At 41.9% G+C, this 24,547-nt stretch overlaps 1 protein-coding gene across 3 annotated transcripts; it reads left to right on the plus strand.

The window, feature by feature from the left end:
- Positions 1 to 9,493: 9,493 nt before the first annotated feature.
- On the plus strand, positions 9,494 to 23,976 carry DCAF4 (DDB1 and CUL4 associated factor 4). 3 transcript variants are annotated; one of them, XM_014942045.1, is made up of 14 exons: positions 9,494 to 9,551; positions 10,225 to 10,335; positions 12,146 to 12,243; positions 13,922 to 14,079; positions 15,553 to 15,635; positions 16,865 to 16,967; positions 17,648 to 17,791; positions 18,625 to 18,674; positions 19,439 to 19,518; positions 21,135 to 21,230; positions 21,342 to 21,439; positions 22,147 to 22,326; positions 22,553 to 22,667; positions 23,580 to 23,976. In XM_014942045.1, the coding sequence occupies exons 2-14, from the start codon at positions 10,265 to 10,267 to the stop codon at positions 23,771 to 23,773; spliced, it is 1,470 nt and encodes a 489-aa protein (XP_014797531.1). In that variant the 5' UTR covers positions 9,494 to 9,551; positions 10,225 to 10,264; the 3' UTR covers positions 23,774 to 23,976. The 3 variants fall into 3 exon arrangements, with proteins under 3 accessions (XP_014797531.1, XP_014797533.1, XP_014797534.1); XM_014942047.1 differs by having other exon boundaries at positions 9,521 to 9,546; positions 23,580 to 23,956; XM_014942048.1 differs by lacking the exon at positions 9,494 to 9,551 and adding an exon at positions 9,664 to 9,684 and having other exon boundaries at positions 23,580 to 23,956.
- The last annotated feature ends 571 nt before the right edge of the window (positions 23,977 to 24,547 follow it).

The following is a 24,547-nucleotide window of genomic DNA, read 5'->3' on the forward strand; positions in this document are numbered from 1 at the left end:
CAGCGCTGTGTTCATTTACTGCGCGTTTCTGTGAAGCACACTCACATGATTGTAATGCTTCCTGCACACAAGTCTCACCAATTACTTTCCTGTGGATGTGAGCAGGATACACACTTTGAGAAATGAGGTGTAAGTAGCTCTGTGACACTGTGTCTTAAGTTACTATAAACTTCAAAGATAAAGCGTTGCTTTCCGAAAGTGAAACACTGATTTCCAGATTGACATTTCTGGAGAAGGGTTTTTTCCTGCATTATCATTGGTCTCTACATCTGTTCAATGCCTTGTGTATTTAACATTAAAAAAAAAAATCTACGAAAAACACAATTCTTATGGTCTATGTCACCAATTTTCCTTCCAGTAGGAAATCAGCTGTCAGAGCCCTGACATCTACTATCGATATGCAAAAGCAAAACAGTTCACCTCTCTCTGTATAAAAGTACAACCTTACATCCAAAGCAGACAAGGGAGAATATGAAGCAGCACACAAGATTTTGACCCCAAAAGAAAATACTTCCTCAGAGACGCTGACCAGTTCTTTTCACTGGCAGTTTTTAAATACGAGGCTAGAAATCAATCTTGTAACTGCAAGCACTTTGTGTATTAGAGACCCATAAGCTGAACAAACAAGTCTGGAGGAAAAATGAAAAAGCTGCCAGCTGCCACTACTCTAAAGGCAACATTACTTATATCATGAACTAAACCTTCCTGTCAGAAGATCCCAAGTTTTCCCCCAGTGAAGAGGCAGGACAGCATTATTCAATGCAGGTTTCTTCAAAGACCACACCATGAGGATATTCTACTCTACAGTGGCTCTGCAAGGAATATAAAAGTTCCAGTTCTGTGTTCTGGCAATGTAAAGCCTCGACAGATCATTTTACCATCTGCAGACATGATCTTTTACCCAAAAAAAGGATCGTGATTTCTCAAAAACCATCTGAAAATATCAGATTTCACAAAAGCACTAAAATTATTAACTAAGGTGCCGGTTTTTGTTTTGAAATGACAGGTGTGAGACCTACAGTACTACAGGAAACACAGCAGAGCACAGACACCTCTGTGGTTAAAATAATTTGCAAATCTCATGCCTTCAAATTAGCATTCTCTCCACCCATACACAAAACTATGTGGTAATGAAGTCCTGGTTTTGCAGACTGAGATATGTTCATCTATGTGCATAAACACACAAAATTTACATATACTTGCACCACCAGCAAGAGAGGCAAGTGTTGTTACATTACTTAATAACTCCTAGATTAGGCCCACAAATAATTACTACAGAAGTCAAAAAAACAGCAAAAGACATTTTAAAGTGTAAGGTATCCATTCATACCATACATCAATTATATTTAAGATATTTAGGTAAAACATTTTAACAGTTCAAAAGGACTTCACAAATATGTAGCACTTTGCCATCCGAAAGACAGTGTGCTATTTTGAAAGACAAACACGGTATTAAAGCGCAGCCATTTCTGGAACAGAGACTCAGGAAAAGTAGCTGGTGCACAGAAGCCTACATTATATCACAGCACAGTGCGAACCAGAACAAAGTAAGACCTTCTTTTTACAGCAAAAACTAAAGGATCTTTAATGACCCTTCAGCATCAGAGTCAACAGGAACTACTTTAAGATTTACACAGTTATCCGCCTGAAATTTAGCACCAGAGTTTGGATTTCAGCTTGTCTTTCTAGGAAGAGATATTTCAAATATAAATTCACATATGTACAAAGGGAATGAGCTACTGTCACAGTAGAGAGCCTTATCTTCTGAATTTTTGCGTTCTAATCCCCACATAAGCTACAGCAGCAAACACTCACATGTGATAAACACTTGTGTTTCTCCAACAAATTGTCAATAGCAGCCAGCAGTCCTGCCATTCTGGACTCACTAGATTGCTCCTACATGGATCAGGAGTCTCCTTGCAACTGTTCCCTTAAAGTCTAATAGGATTTGGGTCTGGGGTTTTTGGGCTGGTTTTTGTTGTTGTTGTTGTGATGTTTTGGGGATTTTATTTGTTTGTTTCGCTTCCTCCAGTCAGCTCCAAGGGGCAGCAGCAGCAACAGAGCTCTGCCCTGGGCTATGGCAGTCATAGGAAGTGACATGCAGTCACTGAGGTAGCAAACATAGCCCAGCCATCTGCACCTCCCACGGGAGAGAAGAGCAGATGACAAGCAGAAGGTCCCAGAGATGGGTTTTTACTCAAGACTATCTCCTGGAATGTGCCAGTTTATCCAGTGAGGCCCATAACACCACAGCTCCATTTCTACCAATATACAAACCACATAAATTGTTGGCACCCACTTATGCCTGCACATGCTGCAGTCAATCTTCTGATTATAATCAGAAGCCATAAAGTCCCTCCACCAGCACAAGCATAACCTAAATATCTTCATTACTGCCTTTTAGTGAAACCTTAATAAGCACCTAAATAATTTTAAAATGGGATTTAATTCTGGCAAGTTTTACATACAAATTGTAAAGACTTTTTTTCTTTTCATCCGACAGAAAAAAAAAATAAAATGAAAGATTAATTTATTAATTAGCAGAATATTTAGTAAATTATATCTGAACATTTCCATTAAGAACAACAGCACTGAAAAGAAAGCAAGGTTTGACCAGGATATTTCTTACTGCTAAGGACACTTGAAAAGAAAAGCTTACAGATGTAGTCTTAGACTACAATCTGTGTTTATATCAACTGATAACCTAAAAAAAAAAAAAAATACATATGCATATATATAAACTACTAGGAACTGGTATGTATAGAATCTACCACAAAATTTCCAGGAGTCACTTCTTAGCACTCCTTGCCACATCATCAGCCAGAAGTAGTGAATCTTTTTTAAAAAAACCTCTTTGTTAATGCAATGATATAAGCTGTGAAAGTCCAGTTCCATTTGCCAAATTTTCAGGGGTTTTTCATGACCTCCAACATGCAGGGGAGACAAAGCTGCCATACGAGGAGAAAGAAACTTCACCTTCTTACTCAGAGAGAAGTATGGTTAAAATATGTAACATCAGTGCCCCTGGACCTTAGAGCTATAAATACAAATAAATACACTTTAAGTACTGTTCCAAGGGGATTCGTTGGTGTACTTCTGCTTCTTAAATTGATTTTTATAGGAATTCGATACTTGGTGCGAAAGAGATCCAGAAGAAATACCCTACAGAGCCAGGAGACAGCGTTTTTGTGCAAGTGCGCTACTGCCCTCTCCTGGGGCTGCTCAGATCTGCTCCCCTACTTACACCACCCACCAGATCATGAAGGGACCTGCCTCTCCAAGACCATCACAACTGCTTCGGGAGCTCGAGATTTTAGAAAATAAAAAAAAAAAAAAAAAAAAAAACAAATTATAAAAGTAAAACACAGACACACCGAATAAACGCAGAAAGTTATTGACTGTTATATAAACTGTGATAATTCATCACCTTAAATGTTGCAGCAGTTTGTTCCTTCCTCCATGACTTGATGCAGAACCCAAGAGTGATTTTCAGTATCAACAGCAGAGCCAGCCTGTGGGACAGCAGAATATTCTGAGGACCAAGGAAAAAAAAAAAAGTGTCAAACAGCAACTTCCACATTCAAAAATACCTAAAGCCTTTGACATTATTACTGCAGGACTACTGCAGCTCATAATGCAAAGAGTAAGCATACAACATTATGTAGACTGTTAACACAATTGCTTTGATTTCAGCAGCATTGACAGTAAAATTTATTCTTGTTCTAAACAAAATCTTGCTTTTGATTACCCTGCACAAGCCCAGGGTAATTAACAGACCCAGGTACACCTTCCATTTACCAAGCTTAATGAGTTGCCTTATGGAAGCTGAGCTTCAGCTGGCAGAATGCAGTGTTTTAGCCCCCAACAAGCATGGGATAAAATACATAGCGTAAGCCTCAGCACAAAAAGACTTTAAGCAAACTAACTTTAGTTTTCAGGTGTGACTGCTAAGAACGAACTCAGTTTCAGGTGCTGCAGTTCAGCTGAAAGGCAACTCACTAAACTGCAATAATCCTAAACCTACATCCGAACAAAGTTTGGTCCTTACAGAATGTGTTAATGCAATTTACAATCATATTTTAAACTTAACTAACAAACTAAGTAAAAATAGTCTGAATGTATCTACTTAACAGACTACACTGGTTTAAATCCAGTCCCTCAAGTCAAATAAGTAGAAAAAACCCCAAACAGAGGACACCATTTGATGGCAGAGTGTATTCTGCAGGTCAGGGTGGCCTTGACCAGTCCAAGAACCGGCCTGAGAGCAGCATTCAATTGCAACCAGTCCAAGCCCTGCCAATTCCACAAACAAAGGATAAAAACAACTGATCGCAGAGCAGATCTGGAACTGAGACTCCCCTGTCCCTTTTGACCATAACGGAAGTAAATACTATTGTGGAGCTGTAAAGCATACAACTCCCAAACGCGAGCACAACCTGCAAAACACACTCAGGACTAGGAAGGCCTCAGCTGAGTAGGGGTACATCCAGCTTTTGGGAACACACTTCAAGGCCACTTCAGGGCCTTGGGAGGGTTCATAAGGGAATCTGGGATGCGGGTTGTCATCTCTTCTCCCAGTTATAGGCAGTGGCTCTGAAAGAAGCCGAAGTGCTCAGTCTACAAACACATGGCCCTGTGGCTGGTGTTACCACCACAATTTTGGGGTTTTCGACAATGGGATGGCCTACATGGCACCAGCCTTGCTGGTGCTGGATGGGGTTCATCTTTCTGAAAGGGGGAAGATGGTGTTGGCTCATGAACTAGCAGGGCTCTTGACCAAGCTTTAAACTACACTTGTTGCAGGAGGGGGATATTATCTGGCTTGATAGTGACAAGCCATGGGATGACCCTCCAAGTTCTGAGGGATGGGTCACAGAATCACAGCTTGTCCAACTGTCAACCTAACTGACAAAAATAGACACCCACACAACAAACAAGGAGCATCATCCCTAAACTAGACCTCCCAGCACTACATCAACCCGTCTTTTGAACACCTCCAGGGATGGTGCCTCAACCACCTCCCTGGGCAGCCCATTCCAATGCCTGATACCCCTTTCAGTGAAAAAATTTTTCCTAATATCCAGCCTGAACCTACCCTGGCACAGCTTGAGGCCATTTCCTCTTGTCCTGTTGCCTGTGACTTGAGAAAAGAGCCCGACCCCCATCTCTCTACACCCTCCTTTCAGGGAGTTGGAGAGAGCAATAAGGTCTCCCCTCAGCCTCCTCTTCTCCAGGCTGAATAACCCCAGTTCCCTCACTAGTGAAGGCCCTCAACCTGTTGCTCTGAGACATGCTGGGTATGCTGCAGCACACTGGAAGCCTTACGGGGAAAAGCCAGGGACTCCTGAGGCGATAGGAACTGGGGAGTCACAGATTAAATACCTCAAAGGAAGGCCAACTGAGGAGCAGCACAAAGGAAATGCAGCCACTCAAGCCCATAAGCCAGCTTCACCAGGGGCCCAGCTGAAGTGCCTCTATGCAAACATACCTAGCATGGGGAACAAACAGGAGTTAGAGATGTGCACCCACCTCCATGGCTATGATCTCATTGGCATCGTAGAGATGTGCTGGGATGGCTCCTATGACTGGAGTGTTGGAATGGAGGGATACAGGTTCTTCAGGAAGGGCAGGCAGGGGAGACAAGGAGGGGGTGTTGCCCTCTATATCAATGATCAGCTGGAGTGCATGGAGCTCCACCTGGGGATGGATGAAGAGCCAACAGAGAGTTTATGGGTCAGGATTAAAGGGAATGCAAGTGCAGGTGATGTTACAGTGGGAGCCTGCTACAGACCACCTGACCTGAGGACAGAGCAGATGAGGCCCTCTATAGACAGATAGGTGCAGCATCCCATTCACAGATCCTGGTCCTCATGGGGGACTTCAACCACCCTGATATCTGTTGGAGGGACAATACAACAGGGAACAAAAAATCCAGGAAGTTCTTGGAATGTGTTGATGACAACTTTCTTGTTCAAATGGTAGAGGAGCCAACAAGGACAGGAGTCATATGTGACCTTGCTCCTACCACCAAGGAGGGGCTGGTGGGGAATGTCAAGCTCAAGGGCAGCCTTGGCTGCAGCGATCATGAAATGGTAGAGTTCAAGATCGTTAGGGCAGTAAGGAAGGTGCTCAGCAAGCTCATTACCCTGGACTTAAGGAGAGCAGACTTTGGCCTCCTGAAGGACCTGCTTGGCAGGGTAACATGGGAAGGGTTAGAGGAAGGAAGCTGGTTAGTATTCAAGGATCACCTCCTCCAAGCTCAGGAGCTGTGTAGCCCAAGAAAGAAGTCAGGCAAAAAAGCCAGGAGGCTTATGTGGATGAACGAGGATCTCCTGGATAAGCTTAAAAGCAAAAAGGAGGCCTACAGAGGGTGGAAGCAAGGACAGGTAGAATAGGAGGAATACACAGGAAACTGTCTGAGTGGCCAGGAACCAGATTAGGCAAGCTAAAGCCCAGATAGAACAAAATCTGGCCAGGGACATCAAGTACAACAACAAAAACTTCTGTAAGTATGTCAGATATAAAGGGAAGATTAGAGAAGATGTGGGCCCTCTCTGGAAGGAAACAGGAGACCTGGTCACCCAGGATACGGAGAAAGCTGAGATAATGAATGACTTTTTCTCCTCAGCCCTCACTGGCAAGGGCTCTAACCACACTGCCCAAGTTGCATAAGACAGAAACAGGGCCTATGACAAAGAGTCCAAACAGGAAGCAAGAATGATCAAAGCTGAAAGTCATCATCTGTAGTAACTGAGTTAATGGGCATTCTTTAGCCACTCTTTAATCTAGAGAAAATTTTCAAGTGGGATAGCATTACCAATTTTAAAATATGCAATATGGTTGCAGAGAACAAGGCAATAAACTGTTTTCTATACCCACAGAAGGCAGAAGGAATAGCAGTAATGGTTTTAAACTGCAGCAATAAACATTCAGATAACACATCAGAAAATCTCTCTCTAAGAGATAAAATAATCAGAATAAACCAAAAGACATTAAGAAGAGGTTAGACAAACAATTGTTAAGGAACAACATACGGGTGATATGTGTATTTTATTTATGTATTTGTATATGTTATTTAAATACATACATATGCACATGGAAAACCAGTGATCTCTGAAATACCTCCCAGTCTATTCTTGTCCATGAATTTCCATAGTAAGTATATGTAATACAAGTGAGAAAAATTATTTAACATACTTCTTCCCCAATGGTAATTCTATTTCAGTGCAGTCAAACCCACAGCTTACAAGCAGCATATTGGTCACAGAACCTGAAACATTGCTCACTGGCATCGGAAATTAAAAAGATTAAACAAAGCCAACGAAAGAAGCAGAGTATAACATTACTTGTAAAACAATAGACATTCTGAATTACTACCTACGAGCCAGCAAACAACAGGGGAAAAAACACTGCCTAGAATCCTGCCCATAGGTATATCAGCATCAAATTTACATACAGATCAAGTACCAATACCATATAAACCACCATTTTAAAAACAGTCTACAACAGTAACAGTATTAGCAACCTAAGAGTTCGCAGAAAGCGCTGCTGATGCAGTTTTCTATAGGTACTTTTACTTTCCTCCTGTTACCATACTAAAGTTCAAAATTATCTCGTGAAGCTAAGATCACTATCACTAAACCACTACAAGAAACAGGCGTAAACAATGAAAAATGCCTTAGAATTAGACCATGCTGGTGGTCTGCCTTGTAAAGACAAAGAAATGGAACTCACAAACTATACAAGCTGCAGGTGAATTCTCCAGCTATTCATACCCCATGCATTTTGAACTTAAAACACAGACCAAGTGAATGAGTGACAGAACAGAAGAGTATCTCCCCAAAATTAGTCTCCTGCCAAGCACCCACAGCAAACTTGTGCAAGGTCAAACATTCAAATGAACATGTAAAAATCCATTGCCTATTTTTTCACTATTGCCATTTTATTATTTAAGATTATTAGAGTGTTTTTTTTAAAAAGCAACTTTTTGGAAGGAAAAAAGGATAAAATCCTGCTTTTCCACATTTTTTGTGAACCATAGGTCACATTTTGCTGCAACCTTAATCGCCCATTAAGAGGAATAAACCATACCACACTTGTTTCAATTTTTTAACTCCTAGATGCTGTATGAGCCGGAAGGGTGGGAGGAAGGCCACCCTATGAAGAAACCTTAAGGACGCTTCTAGCAGGAGATTGAGAACATTCTTACAACACCTGCAAAGAGGTGGCAGTCACAATGACACCGTTTTGTTACCCTTCCAGCTTTTGCTGACTGGCTGAGGAGCGCTGAGCTCTCCCTGCTGCCCACTGCCGCAGCCCCCAGCCTTCCCCCACACCTTGCCCCCTCGCTGCCCGCTCCCCAAAGATACCCCAATGCCTCAATACCCTGCTATTTGCTGCCCAGCGCAAGGCTCAGAAAGTATTTAAGCATCGAGAGACCTCAGCTAGGAGGGTGACTCTACAGCCACCACTCTCCTTTTCTTGAGGAGTTCTTGAACTCTTGAGGAATTCAGTGAGGCCGTGTGAGAAACACCGACTCACATCTTAGAACTTAAAGAGGACAAAGTTACCGAAACAAAGGTTAAAACATAATAATTTATTAATATGAAACACCGCTGTTTCAGGTGCACCAAAAATAGATGCAGGATGATCTTTTTTCAGGTGCACCAAAAATAGGTGCACAATGATCTTTTAGCTTTTAGGTATTTTATACCTTTATCCCAGCCGCTTGAGTTTCTGTCTCCCTTCTTATTGGCTGAGAAGTTGGAGCTCACATTCTTCCCGACCGCTTGACCTATTACAGGTTTATTTCACACTTTTTCCCGTAGAAGGCACACACACACCTATTCTAGGAAATCATTATCCTAAACACACCTCTGATTAGTTGAATATGCTACACGTTATTTCAGAGTCTTTGCTACCATCTACTTGGCAGATTTACCAGACTGGTTTCTTTGGCCTTATTGATACTCCCCTACCCTCTGGGTTTTTGTGTTGAAGGCCATGTTCTAGCCTGTTTCTTTTCACCTAGATAACGCTTTGTGAACAAGGATCCTTTGACAGACCAAGGAGATTTCTGGGGATTAATTGGATACAATTTATTAGACTCCACTATTACTAAGGCTTCTTTGTTAGCACTATCACACTAGCAATGATACATCAATTAGCTGAAGCAAAACTTAGCTTATTTCCCACAGCCGCAACAGCTTCTAGCTCCCCGAAGGCAAAGGACGGCCTTTAACCGACCAGAGAAACAGAGAAGGAAGCCGCGGCTCCCTTTCAGTGGCCCCCATCTCCCAGAAACACTCGTCTCTGCCTCCTTCCCTCAGCAGGCCCCCTCGGCCTTGCAGCCCCATTCCCCTCACAGACCTCAACTACTGACCCGCCCATCCCGCCGGGTGCACGCGCCGGCTCGGGCCTCCCACTGTTTCGGCGAGCGAGCTGTCCGTCAAGCGGCAGGCGCTGGGTGAGGGCCAATCAGGCGCGCTCCTCGGGACGTGGGCGGAGCCTTGGCGGCAGGATGGGAAGCGGCGAGGCCTGGCCCCGGTGAGGTACGGGGAGGGGGTTAGGTCGCGGTTGTGCCCCCGCCTCAGGTCGGGGGGAGCCGCGGGGCTGGTCCTGGTCCAGGTCCAGCAGGGAAGCTGCCAGGAGCGAGGAAGTGCCCGTAGTGCGGGCGGTCAGCAGGTCCGGTGGCTTTCAAAACCGGGTGTGTGTGAGGGGAGGCCCCTCCGGCAGCAGCGTGGGGCCAGGCTTGGGCCTGGAGAAGCGGGCAGGCCGCTGTGTGTCGCTTCGCTTTGTCCCCACGTTGTCTCCTCGGCTCGGAAGGAAGCCTGTTGCTAAGGCCCGGCTACAGCTCGGCCGTGAGTCACAGGTGGTGGTGAGGGAGGGCTGTGACGCCGTCCCGCACACCGGAGAGCTCGGCAAGAGGGTGTTTATTAGCGCTACGGACCGGAGGCGGTCAGTGCCGAGCCCTCCTCGCCTCAGCCTCCCTTCACACGGCCGGTGGTGCTGTTCTGCCCTTGCCTTTTTTAAGGGCCTGTTGCCTTGAAAGTGTTTCTCTTTAAAAGTCAATCATTTTCATCAACGTGCCTCTTAGGCTGTGATCTCTAGGCTGCTGCGAAGCAGTTTGAAACCAGTGGAAAGAGGCAATGTTAAGAAATTATCGTGTATGTTGGACTTTTCCGGGCAAGTAGCATTGAAGTATGTGTGTATGTTTCTTTATAGGTAGAAATTAAGAGAAACTACAGGACAGGTAAAGAAAAGCATGAATAGAGCAATCGCAAGCGCAGCTACCGCTCCCGTTAGAAGACGCAATCGCAGTAACTGTACTGAAAGGCAAGTATTTCACTGAATTTCAGTGAATTTTTAGAGTTGGAAGGGACCATAGAGATCATCTAGTCCAACTCCCCTGCTAAAGCAGGGTTGCCTACAGCTTGTCAGAGCATGTTACTCAGGACTGCATCCAGGCGGGTCTTGAAACTCTCCAAAGAAGGGGACTCCACAACCTCCCTGGGCAGCCTGTACTTAGCATGCGTTAAGCTGTCAGATGTTAGGCCTTATTAAATTTGCAAAATAGTGTCTGTCTAGAACTGGGAGGGTTGCCATCTAAAAATCTAGCAGACAGTATTTCTGGTATATCTGTCATCCCTGGTGGGAGTGGAATTGCATTGATTTCTGGAAATTTATCATATGTTCACAACTGTATATTGATTTTAAACAAAGATGTGGTTCCATGAGCTACTCCATTCAGGTGTGTCTGTCCATAAACTCTTCATCAATATGCAAAGATAGTTTAAGGAAGAAAAATGTTTGCAAGTACTTCATTCCACCTGCCCATTTATTTTATGCTTTAGCCCATTTATTTTATACTAGTGTAAAAACTGTCATTAAAGAATCTTCCTGAAAATTTGAAAGCATGTTAAGTGGTAATAATACTACATCTAGCAGATCGGGAAACAGAAACAAAGTCTCAGGAGTGATGCATTGCCTTGAAACCTGATACTTTCAGAAAAGCACATTTTAAACTTTAGAACTAATACTTGCCCCTGTTTGAGCTGTTTTTATGCTCCCTTTCTTTCCTGTGTTCCTTCTCGTGTTGCAGGACTAGAAAAGGCTAATCTATTACTTTAATGTTCTAAGCATTTTTTTTAATCTATTTTAGAGAAGGAGACATACACATATATACGAGTTGCCCCATTAGTTATATTTGTGTAAGACATGTTAGAAATGCAAATGGACCCTAATTCAGTGAATATAGAATTAAAAGGATTTTATTTAAAAATTTTAAATTGAAGGGCTTGGGTTTGGTGTGAGATGTTTTTCCCCTTATAGGTTGCATATGTTCTTTAACTATTTTCAAGTTGTATAATCAAACAGCAATAGGGCTGGTATTAGAACTAGAATATCTTTGTTATTCTGTTTTTAATAAATTACGACTCTTGCAAAACATCTTGGCCCAATGCTTTTAAGATGACGTATAGCAACTCCTGTCTTAAAAAGTGAGAATTGTATGGGTGATTCAGAAAACGTGCCAGTGCAATTTTGTCCATCAGTCCTGGATGTGCCCATTCAAATTAATTCAAAAAGAAGTAAGCTGCAGTTACCCTGTCAATTGCGATGGTTATTACAAAGGTAGAGACTTGTTTCTTGGAGTTTTCATTAAACTTCTGTTTATTTTGCACGTTTCTGAACCTCATCAATGAAATTCTTGTTATGAAGAGCCTGTTTGTGACCTGACATCAGTGTTTTACCCGCACTGGCTCTCACTTTATGCTGTGCAGACTTACATGCTTTCAAGGGTGGGCCTTTGTTTTAATCAGGGACTATAGTAAAATACCCAGAATTTATCTTTCACTGACAAGAGTTAAAGGCACTTGCAGAATCAGCGGCCACCACTAATGTTTTAGCAAGCAATTAAGGCTTTTAATATGTTGGTGTCTCTAATGTTCTTGAGAGGTTTTTAAGCTAAGTATTTTTGCTCTTTCATTATCATAGTTCAGCATATGGTGATGTGCACAGTGTGCTTATCACAACCCTGCAAAATTGTACTCTCGTAATGTCAATGACAAGCTGCTTTCTAGATTCTTTGGGAAAGATGCATAGGACAGTTGTGAACCTGTCTTGAAGGCAATGCAATTTTTTTTAGGCCAGAACGGAGGGAACCACAGACCCCGGTGAACGCGGGCGCCAGCAGCAGTGGAGATCCTTCTTCATCCAGTTTAACACAGAACTCTGCAGTACCAGGTAAGAGACCCTGTTTCTGGGTCAAAAATCAGTGTCTATGTGTTGGCTGTATGAAAAAAGTAGTAGTAGCTGCGTTAATAGTATGGTGCTACAGGAAGGATATAAGCAGTAAAGTTTGTAGAGAAAACTAACATGGGGTGATATAAAAAGATGTAGTAAGTGAGGATCTAGAGAGCAGGGCCAAATGCACTTTGAGGCCCACAAGCACTTCTCGTGTTTGAAAACTTGTGTGCTTAGCCAAGCTGATAGAAACTGGAAAAAAAAAAAAGAATTCTGTTTCTCTCTCCAGAAATCTTGCTTCCATAAGAAAATGAACTTTGTTTCTTTTCTTGTGTGTACTGAAGATGTTATAAAATACATCTTTCAGTAGAAACATTAAATAAGCAAAGAAAATAAGAGAGCATATAAAAAATTATAACTTGCATCCAGTTAGTCTTCTAAGACACAACGATTTACCACTTCAGGGGCAGGGTAGGGAGAGCATCTCTTTTTGTGCCTTCAGTATATTTTGTAGTCTGTAAGAAATACGCTTTGGCGAAGTGTTTGTTCGTTATCAGGGAGCTGACTGGTGAAACCAGACTTGAGGCAGTAGCCGTGCTATTGAGGAAGCTGTCCCCTTTGCATTTTGGTTTCCTGGCTCATGGAACAACCCTAGCAAAAGCGAAGCCTGTGGGAACATCTGTTTCTCCACAACAGGAGGGTCCTGAAACACCACTGACTCTGAGCTCCTAACAGCAGACAAAGCCAGAGTTTAAAGGGACCTTTTTTGTGTACCACCCTTTTGTGCTCCAGAGGTTGTGAGTGTGTTAGGAAATCTATCTGCAAAACTTTTATTGCTGTGTAATTAGGCTCTGTGTACTAAATGCGATGTTGAAACCAAAAAGATGCTGACAATTGTAAGCAGGAGCAAAAAGAGGTTACTTCAAATGCAATTTCTGGTAGTAGATAAAGGGTTAAATAAACACGCTAGAAATGAAGATGTTAACACTGACTTCCTCTGAATAAAATTCTTTGTCTTGAGACAATGTAGCATTATGAATCTGTCAAAGTATTTTACCTGGCTGCCTCTGTGAATTTACCTGGGCAGTGAAGCGCTAAAATTGCATGTGTTTGTTATCCCAGTTTATCTTTGGAAGGAGCCTCTGTGTATTGTCCAAATGTACTCATGATTGTATCAAAATCTCTTCTATATGTTGAAGAAAAGGTGGCTTGTTCTGGGAAGTGAAACACTTTATTTGGTTTGGGTGATACCTCATTGTCAATTTTTATTTCAGTTTGGGACTGCCCTACCTAGGCTTTTAGCCAAGAGTGTCTCCTCATCGTTGATTTATGAAGGAAGGTCATTTTTGTTCTGCAACAAAACCTTTCATTTCTGCTTCTCTGATCTGTCTGAATTTCATCTTGGTCAGTGGTGACATCCCTTCTGTACCTGTGTAATAGCACTGCTTTTGAAGCTATAAATATTCTTTTTTTTTTTTTTTCCTTTAAGTGACTGTCATCTATTCATAGTCTGTATCGTGCTTGGGACATGCTGGGAGCAAGAGCACTGAGCCTTGTGACTCTGACCTTCCCAGGAAGATGTGGGATGTCAAAGAGCAATAAGCAAACTTAATTTGCTATCCAATTTTGCCTGGGTTTTGCCACTTTTTTTTTTTTACTTTTTTTTTTTTTTTCCAAGAACTGCCAGGATTTTACTATGACTCAGAAAAGAACCGCTATTTTCGCCTCCTGCCCGGACATAATAACTACAACCCGCTCACCAAAGAGAGCATTCAGTACAAGGCCAAGGAACGCGAAAGACTGAGACTCTTAGAAGAGGATGAAAAACAAAAGAAGGTACATCCTGAAAAAGATTGCAATTAGGCTTTATTGTGCTCTGGCCCAGCACAGATTATAAGATAAAGCCTTTCAATTCTGACTGTGGTACAGTTCCCTAAGCTGTCCAAAGAAATGAAAATTTCTTTTTGTTGAGAATTCATAGTCCTTGAGGACTTTTGTTTGGCTGTTCCCCACAGGATTGAAAGCAAGTCATTACAAACAAACAAAAAAAAACCTTGTAAAGAGACAGGAACTGTGCTCAGAATTGGAGATTGTCCAACATTTACAGTTGAATCAGGACATTGGATGCCAGGTTTCAAATCCCTGCCTTGAACTGGCAAAGGGGGGGGGTCTTACTTTAAGTTTTCCCCATGTTTAATAAATGTATTGATCAAATTCCTGGACCTCGAAGAAACAATATTAATGATATTGTGTGGAAACAGCTTTTTCATGAAGAATTTTTTTGGACAGGTAAAATTAAGACAAATTTTATGTTTATGCCCGGAAAGCCTATGTGCTTTTCATCAAGTATTACAGCAGAATTAAAGCTGATGCTGCATATTGGTAATCTGGATGAAATACCTAACAAGGATGTCTCTTAATTACCTGAAAGCCATGTCTCACAACTTTACAAATCACAGCTCAGCTTAAATGTGCTGTCATTTGGAAGAAGTGAGCAGTATTTTTCTTCTTGGATAATGAAGTTCTCACTTCAACCAACTATTCAGGTCTTCAGTCTTCACTCTGAAAGTGCTGCTGTTGGTTTGGGTTTTCGTTGTTTTAGCTGTTTCCATGAGCAGTTTAGGTTTCATAGATACCAAACAGCTGATGGCCATGTGGCTGTTAATAGGACCTGTGGTTATACATCTCTTCTCAAAATCTGGCTATTACTGAATGAGACAGCTGAATTACACTCCCAGATAAGAACATTTTGACTCTTAAATACTTGCTTTGTCAGAGCATTATCAAAAAGATTTCTTACTCAGTAACTCTGCAAAGTACTCTATTCTTTGATCTCCCTGGAAGGTGTTTGTGTGAAATTTTAAAAAAGGATTAATAGAAAAGTAGTTTAGTGCAGCAATAAGACTGCATAATTAATAGCAGTCTTGTAATAGAAAGTTTTGCCGTATAGTAAGAATTTAAGGTTTTGCAGTGAAACTAGAAGGTGACTTCACACCTCAAGGCAGTACTGCTGATTATGTCAAGTGAAAACAGCAGCTGTTGGTTTTTGTTGGTTTTTTCCTCCAATTTTGTATTTATAGAAGCACCCCACATCTCACAGGAATACATCTTTGTTTCTTTCTTGTTTATTTACTGTAGTAGACCAGGGAGATGGTGCTGGAATGTGTTTTATAGACCTTCTGAAAATTTTAATCTATGTAGGCTAGAGGAAAAAGTTACCTAAATATCTCAAACATCTAAGACCCACAGCCGTGTTTGAATTGTAAACCAGCAAATAACTGAGTACACTTTCATGTTTTTCCCTTCCAGAAAACAGCAAGGGCTGGACTGAACTCATCTATGCTGTTACAGAAAAGGCAGCTGGGTTTGCTCAGCTCCACAAGTTATAGCAGGTACAATCATTTGCTTTGTCTTGTTTGCAGTGCCAAGTTCTGCTGTTAGCGCAACTGTTCCTGTCAGGGGTTTTTTTTGTGTTTCTTACTGTTCTACTTAAGACAAAGAGGAACATATTACTTACAATAAAATTTTAAAAATTATATTCTTTTGACCATATTGTAGTTTAACCCCATCCAGCAACTAGGACCGTGCAGCCACTCGCTCGTTTCCCCCTGTTTTGTATGGGGAGAGAACTGGAAGAGTAGAAGTGAGAAAAAACTCTTGTGTTGAGATAAAGGTGGTAAAGAGTTTAATAGGTAGAGCAAAAGCCCCGCACGCAAGCAAAGCAAAACAAGGAATTCACTCACTGTTTGCCATGGGCAGGCGGGTGTTCAGCCATCTCCAGGGCAGCCGGGCTCCATCATGTGTAACAGTTGCTCAGGAAGACAAAACACCACAAATCTGAATGTGCCCCTCTTCCTCCTTCTCCCCCAGCTTTATATATTGAGCATGATGTCACATGGTATGGAATATCCCCTGGGCCAGTCGGGGTCAACTGTCCCACTGTGTCCCCTCACATTATTTTGTGTGCTTCCAGTCTGCTCAAGGTAGTGTGAAAAGCAGAAATGGCCTTGACTGCTCAGCAACAACCAAAAGCACCAGTGCGCTACCAACAGTGTTCACAAATCCAAAATACAGCACTACACCAGCTGCCAGTAAGAAAATCAACTCTATCCCAGCTGAAACCATGACATATAATCAAATTATACAAGTGATGAAAATCCAGACGAAGAAGAGGTTTCCCAATTTCACATAAATGGAGTTTAAAACTTTTTTTCCCCCCTGTATATGCTGTTTTGCCACATTGTGCTTTATGAATACGGTGCTGCTTTTCTTTGGATGGATGCTCTTCAACTGATGTGACTGTTCCTCCTGCCTCTCCATTAGAATTGCTATGTTCAGATTCAGTAACAGCACAGAAGGCAAGTTAGCGACTTGCTTTGTTGTTGTTTCTGCTGCTGAAGATGTGCCAGGGTTCAAAATAACAGCATGAAATTCCATGAATGTGGAAGATGGGTTATATAAGTGAAATTGCAGCGTGCTAGTTGCTAAGGCATTTATTTTCTGTGATTGAGCAGCAGTTCTGGATATCCTCTCCAGAATTATTCTTGTTGGCATTAAACCTAGGCTTACCTGAATTCTTCTCTCTTCTCCCTCCACCCCACCCCCCCACCTGCTTTTACAGGCTGGTCCATGAGCTAAAAGTGAACTGCATGCGGAGGAGGAAGATAGAAATTCACAGTCCAAATCCCTTAGTTGCTGGAACCAACAATTTTAAAATAATTGTGGTATGTTATGAGAACTGTTAAGTCTTTAGGATAAGAGAGCCCATCTTCAGTGAAAATACAGGATCTTGTAATCAAATCCCATAGGTCAAATTTTGCTTTCAAAGATGCGTTATTCCTGTTGTGTCACTTCTCAAAATCTGTGCTTGGTAATTTTAAACAGGTAGGAAGAGGTTGTTCCTTTCCTAGAAAGGGAAATGGTGAAAAGGTTGGATATGAAAGTGTTTGGGCTTTTTTTTTTTAAGCTGATCAACATGTTCTCTTGGAAATAAGTAGATAATTAGTTTATGGGCGGGGGACTGGAGAGGATTCAGAGAAAGAAGAAAAGGGAAGAGAAGAATTTGGGGAGTGGCAAAGTCTGCGGTCCAGCAAGTCTATGTAAACATCAACAATAATTTTACATCTCATGACCTGAAAGCAGTTTCTGCTGGTTTTGATGGTATTGTGTGTGCAGGAGAGGTCTCTGGAGTAAATATCTGTTACTCAAGGACTGAATCCTTTTCTTACTCACGTTTTCTCTGTGCATGCATATAAAAAGGAGTTGGCCACTGTTTTTAGATATAATGGTACATGGTGGTGCTAAAGGGATGTGTTGTTTCATTTTTAGACCTAATGCAGCTCTTTGAAGCTGTTGTTTCCAGTAAGTTCCTAGTAAGTGTGACCAGTAAGCTTTTATTTTACAGGCAGATGCTGCTTGTGAACGGATATTCACTGTGAACGATGTAGAGTATGGAGGATGTAAATATGGCATCATCAACCTGAGTGGTCTGGGGAAGGAGTCTCTCACTGTGAAGATGTACGACAACCTCTACTTCACAAACCGCAAAGTACTGTGTCCTGTTCCCTTCCGTTGTTGCATTCTCAGAACACTGTTCTTGGGAGGCATGAGGGCTGGGAAAGAGGGTAGGAGGAGAGAATGGCAGCATCTAGCAATGTGCAGTTTGAATAAACACAGAAACACAGTAAACTTGTCTCTGAAAGTCCTCAGTAGCAGTGCTAGTTCTCATGAATGTTACGTTGGAAAAGGAAGACTATGTAGAAGTACCAGCTTCCAAGGATAGTGCTTGCTTCAGAGTTGCACTTGGCTGTGGCTGAAAAAACTGATGTTGAGGGCCAGAAACTACTAAGATTTGCATGCTTCTTTCTTAAATGTAGTTTTGGGAAAATGTGTTTATCCTTGAACGTGAAGAAAATTTAAAACAGGCTTTCATAATCTCTTCATGCTCAGATTCTTTTAAGGACACTTTGGGAAAATGTGTTTATCCTTGAACATGAAGAAAATTTAAAACAAGCTTTCATAATCTCTTCATGCTCAGATTCTTTAAATGTAGTTTTGGGAAAATGTGTTTATCCTTGAACGTGAAGAAAATTTAAAACAGGCTTTCATAATCTCTTCATGCTCAGATTCTTTTAAGGACAATCTCTTTAATAATAGGATGTGTGTGGTACCTCAATCTGTGTTTGGACAGACCTCGCAGTGCTGCTCTGTCTCCTACATTTAAGAGGAGTATGAGGCTAAAATGTTCGTGTCCCATTACTGGGCTATTTAGTGGTCTAAGAAGCGTGCCAGCACATAGTTTTGTGTCATCTTTGCATGGAAATACCTTTTCATGAATTGAATAAGAGATCACAAAAATGGTATGTCTTCTTGTGTCCGAAGGTGAATTCTGTATGCTGGGCATCATTGACTCATCCAGATTCTCATGTTTTATATCCTTTTTAAAAAAAGCAAAATTTCAGTTTAACTTTCACAAGGCTGCATCATGCTGGTTGGTTGGTTTCTGTTTTAAACCATGGGTTTAAAACATATGGGTTGGGGCAAGAGGGGAATGGGAGCAATTCATTGGGATCGTGCTCTGCAACTTTCAGAGCATGTTCTGCAGATCTGTCTCAGAAGGAAGGTTGATGGCATAGTAGAAGCAGCAGTAATGGATGCTGCAGAACTGAAAAGAGAGGAAGAAAAGGGGATTTTTTACGTGGGAGATGGCAGGCAACAGATGTGCTATTAAAATGCCAAAAGAGAGGAAATTATGTAGAAATATATGTTATGGCTCGTGGGAAAAGCCAAGCAATTCATGCGTGATCCAGAAGGTGGCAGGAGTTCATCAGGCTGGCTCGCAGCTGGTGAGGAGTTGGGGATTGTATCAGCACGGAAAGATGAGAAGAATGATCCATGTAGGCCATGCATTTATTTATTTTTTCTATCACTAGGAAGGTGCCTTAGTATTCATCTTGTCTTTTTGGCAGTGAAAATGCATCAGCAAGTATTTGAGTTCTTTCTAGCTCTTTCTAGCTGTGAAAGAAATGAAAAGTCAAGACTTAAATGTAAACTGTAAGGCACATCAGTGGTTTTAAAGGGAAAGTATTGTGAGCTGTGGCTGTGTCAGAGCATCTTGCTTTTCCCAGCTATAAATGTTCAGCAGCCTGTTCCATTCTAGGCAGAAGTCTTTGTTTTCCTTAACTCATTTCATCAAGCTGTGCCTCATGGGAATTGCAGAAACTCCAGGCTGTGCCAGTCTGCTTCCAGAATCGTTGTTCAGCAGCACAAACCCAGGTAGGGTGTTTTTGTTGTGGTGTGGGTTTGAGGTTTTTTTCACCAATTTTCTGTAGCAGTTATGGTATGAAAAGAGCTTGAAGGAAAGATTATTTTCAGACTTTTCTTCTGTAGCTGGTGAGACCGTTGTATTCTTGAAAAACTTAGAAAATCTGAAACAGTTTAAGATGAAAGAACTTACCTTAATAATTAATTAACTAGTGCTTTGAATACTGCTTGTTTACTTTTAGCTGATGATGATGTAGTACTTGACTTTGGCAGAACATCTTACTTGCAGAGTGAAGTTTGGGATTTTTCATGAGTAGCTTGCCCTGTAACTAATACTCAGAAGCTACACACAATAAGTACTCAAACTTCTTATTTGGACTATCTAGAATCGTGTCAGAATCCCTTCTCACAGTAGCTACTCGAATATGCTCAGTGGATTAATCAAAGGTGGAAAGCTGGTAAATGTCTCAGCCCATAGCTCCTTGTACAAGCTCATGTTCAGTTGTGTGTAAGCGTGATTGACTTAGAGAATCCCATGTCTTCAGTCTGATGGCTGTAGCTGTATCTTTTGTGTATTTATTCAGTATTCTTGTGGCAGGTCGTTATTAATTGGACTTTCTTGATAGATGTCAGAACCATGCTTCTTCAGGTCATGCACCACAGTGCTCTGACCTGGAGGTTTCCATTCAGACATGATCAGATAACTTCATACAGAGGAAATCTGTGATAGATGAGAGTTATGGACCTACTTTACATTTTTAATGTCGTGCTATTTATGCAGCCATTAAAAAAAAAAAAAAAGCAGAGCATTAGCATGAGCTTGACAAGTCACTAGAGTGGCTACTAGGCCAGCATGCCCAATTACTCTGTAGAACATCTTCATTCCTTCACCATAATCAGATGACCAGAGTTCCATCAAAGTCCTCCCGTCTAGTATTTCCTATTGGCTGGTTTAGGTATTTCCAAGTTCCTTGACTGACTTCACTCTCCTCAATTGTTGGTTTGAGGGAACCTTGCTAAGTAGATGCTGGGTGCAAAGTAGAACTTAACCCATCTAAAACTGTGTTTTAGACATGTCACCTGTCATGTCTGACATGCAGATGTGCCATGAAGGAAGTGAAAACTGCAGACTTAAAAGTTATGTCGATTAGTAGACTTTGTGCAGAAGCTGAGTGAGTAACAGTCAGATCTAGGGTGTTGTTACTTACTCAAACCTTTTTTTTAAATAGGCAGGCTAAGAAGTTAGAGGTTAGTCTTCGGCTAATCTATAAGTTATAAAGTAAATGTTTCTTATTTCTAGTCCACTTATCTTTAAAAAATGGCTTACTTAGTGTGTAAGAAAAGTGTTATTTTTCTTTTTTCCTGCCACAGTCAGCCCTCTGACTACTGAATAAATTTTAGTCTCTCACAATCATCTGTCTATATAGAATATAAGTCTTCAGCTTATAGTCATGAAGTCTGACTTTTGTTTCCTGTCTCTGGAGTAGCACAGGGATGCTAATTGGGTAATGTTTTCTCTGCTTCAGATTGAAATGTTGAAAGAAATATGGAAATCCAGAGAAGCTTTGTGAGTTATCATTCTGTACTAACATTTTATGGACACTTCATGAGTTGCTCCTCTCTCCTAGGCGATCGACTTGGAATGCTGTGCAGCTTCACGATATCCACGGGCTGGTCCTGTGCTTGGTGCCGGAATCCCCAGGTAGACACCTGCTTCAGCACAGGTGATCCGCAAGGCCAGCAACCCCTTCTGTCTCCATGAGAAAGACTTCTTGCATTAATCTCCCAGCTGCTCCCCATATTACAGCTAAACAAACATAATCTGTCTTCCTTAGGCCTGACGCGGCGAGTTCTTGTGACCAATGTAGTGACAGGGCATCAACAGACATTCGGAAGCAGTAGTGATGTACTGGCACAACAGTTTGCCACACAGGTAAAGAGAACCTCACACCCTTCGTTTCTCAGAAGGCTGCCTCATGGCCAGGCTTTTTGTTCTGGTTGTGATGGGACTCAGCGTGCTGTATGTAAGGTTACAATTACAATTATTGTTGGACAGCTGTTCCACAACAGCTGGTGTGGTCTGATGCTTGCACACAAATAGCAAAAAAAGATTAATTTATTTCAAGCTCTGTGGTAACAGGGATAATTTTTGTGAATCGTGCAGAGGTAAAAATGGAATGAAGTAAAAAGAACACAGTACTAATGCATTGTAAAGTTGTTTGGGTTTTGGTGAATGACCTCATTTTGTTAACACTCGGTGTATTGTCTCCATCAAGAAGAAGAAAACCCCTATAAAATGCTACTGGACTTGTTCACAAAGATTAGTGAGAAGGGTAAAACTGGAATATGAGAATTCCGGTTCCTGTTTTGCTGTTACATTAGACTTAAGTTTCTACTTACCTAGCTGAATGTTTTTTACAGCTAAAGTAAGTAGTTGAGGTTTGAATGGACCTAACAAGTTGGCTCCTGAAAAATGTTGCAATGTGTAGTAAAAATTCTGGCTCTTAAGGCCCTTGTTAATAAAATAATCTGACAGCTGCACCAGAGAGCTCAAAAGCTTGACATAACTTCTGTCTGCATAACTTGTAAGATCCTTTCAAATGTTAACATAGTAGGCTTCTTCCTCTTGGATTCTTCCAGACCCCGGTGCTGTACAACGGCTGCCGTTCAGGGGAGATTTTCAGCATCGATGTGCGTCAACGCAACCGAAAAAAGGGCCAGGGCTGGAAAGCCAGTCGTCTCTTCCACGACTCAGCAGTTACCTCTGTTCGCCTTCTTGAGGCTGAACATTATCTTATGGCAGCAGATATGGCTGGAAAGGTAGGGGTTTGTTGCATTTTGGATATTCTGTTCCTTTTAGGATCTGGGCATTGAGAGGTGCTTATCCCAGTCCTGAGGGTGGGTGCTTGTTCTTTGGTGGGGTGGTATGGAACTGGGCTGTAGTCCCAAATATGGGTCCTTTAAAGATCCACTTATTATTATCAATCATAAAGGGCTCTCTGCTTTTTTAATACACCGTCCTTCAAACAATTGCTTCGACTTGCAGATAAAACTGTGGGACCTGAGAACAAAAAAGTGTGTGAAACAGTACGAAGGGCATCACAATGAATATGCTCTTCTCCCTTTGCATGTAAATGAGGAGGAAGGACTTCTTACAGCAGGTGAGTTTGCTTGTTTCCCCTCTACATGTAGAGTGCATGGCAGTGATTTTCTTGTGCATGAGCAGTGTTTCTTAGCTACAGCTGTTGGAAGCTGTTAATTCTTTAAAATTCAGAAGAAATTAAGCCTTAGACATATTGTCATATACGATGAAAATGAAGAAATAACACTATGGATGCGCACCTACTATAATGACTCCTGTGTAGTGCTTAATGGCTTTATCTGCTGCGTCCTGCAAAAGTCCTGTTGTCCCTTCCACAGTGTGTCTCGAGTACAGCAGAAAACACTTGATTTTGAAATTCAGGGGAAAAAATGTGTAAAAGGGAGACTTGGTGATAACTTTATATAGAGACTGAAGACTGTGTATATGTTTATTTAGTGCATAAGTGGGTAGTGTGGTGAGGACTGAAGCACTGATTTGGAAGTATAACTTCTTGTAAACTGTCTGTACCACTTGGGTTTATTTTTAATATGCTTGGCTACAATCTGAGATTATTTATCTTATTTTATTTCATTTGGGGTCGGGTGAGGAAAGGTAACAATAAATGAAGCAAAGCATAGCCAAGTGTCACTGTAAACAGTGACCTCCTCTCTTTGTATTTGTCTGTAAGTGATGGAGCAATGAGAAGAATTTTTGTTAATTTGGCAGTTTTTCTCCCCTTTTTTGTCTTAGAAGTCTAAATACTGATCTATCATGTCTTTTATTGCCTGAAATGGAGACTTACCCCACTTTTGCAGTACTCGGTGTAGAATTTCTGTTTCGTAAAGTATTAATAAGCACTTTGCCTCCAGCGTGTGTGGAAATCATCAGGGCTTTTACCCCATGGACCACCTGCTTCTGTGATGATAATCCTGCAGAGCTGTGTAAAGTACTTTCTGTGTGATACTGAATTTTGGTGTCCTTTCCTTTCCAGTTGGTCAGGATTGCTACACCAGAATTTGGAGTCTCCAAGATGCCCATCTGCTTAGGACCATCCCTTCTCCCCACCCATCCTCCAAAGATGCCATTCCCAGTGTGGTGTTTTCTTCAAGACTTGGGGGTAGCAGAGGAGTTCCTGGCTTACTCATGGCTGTCAAACAGGATCTCTACCACTTCTCCTATAACTGACACAATATTCTCCTCAGACCTGGTCTACAAAGCTGCCAGCCTTATACATGTCTTAGCGGTCACCGTGCTGTTGAGTCCACTCTGTGCTGCTCTCGCATCTGCTTCACCCGTGACATTCTGAAGCTCTTCCAGCAGGTTCAGCAAATCTTGCTGTATACGTCTCGAACATCTTGAAAATAAAAGCTGAGTGCTGATTAACTTTTTTAAGCAATATTCAGCCTTTTTTGAAACGTAGCTATGAGCTTGGGAAAGCTGGTACCGTGCAGTAAGGGCCAGACTCATGCTAGCTGAATTTGCTGTCAACAGGCTGCTCTAGCTCAATCCTAGTTTGGTCATATCTCCATTTAGCTGAGGTTACAGCTGCATTAGGAAGTTGGCTGGTGCAACAGAGTGGATTAGCAGAGTGAAGTAGCTGGTCTTGAGAAGGTGACACAGTAGGTGTTCTGGGGCTTTTTTTTTTTTGGAGCCCTGCTCTGGGTCCCCGCATCAGCTGTCTCTACTAGGTCTGTGGCTGGAAGCAGACCAAGGGACAGCTGTTTCCCACTCGCACTGTGAGCCCTTTGACCTGGGCTGTGCTAAACTTTGTCCTTTTCAGATGATGGAAGCGTGCCACCACCCTGCCACCCTTCCCTTGAAAAGGCAGCACGTGTATAACCAAGCCCCTTTCCTGGTCCAATAGCCAGGCTGAATGTCCCTGTTTATTTGTCATAGTGTTTCCTAACCAAGTCCCCACCCCTAACCTGGAGTTGGGCCTGCAGTTGGGAAGAGTTTCCA

This window comes from Calidris pugnax, unplaced genomic scaffold (assembly GCF_001431845.1).
Source record: "Calidris pugnax isolate Ruff unplaced genomic scaffold, ASM143184v1 scaffold56, whole genome shotgun sequence".
NCBI classification, from domain to species: Eukaryota; Metazoa; Chordata; class Aves; order Charadriiformes; family Scolopacidae; genus Calidris; species Calidris pugnax.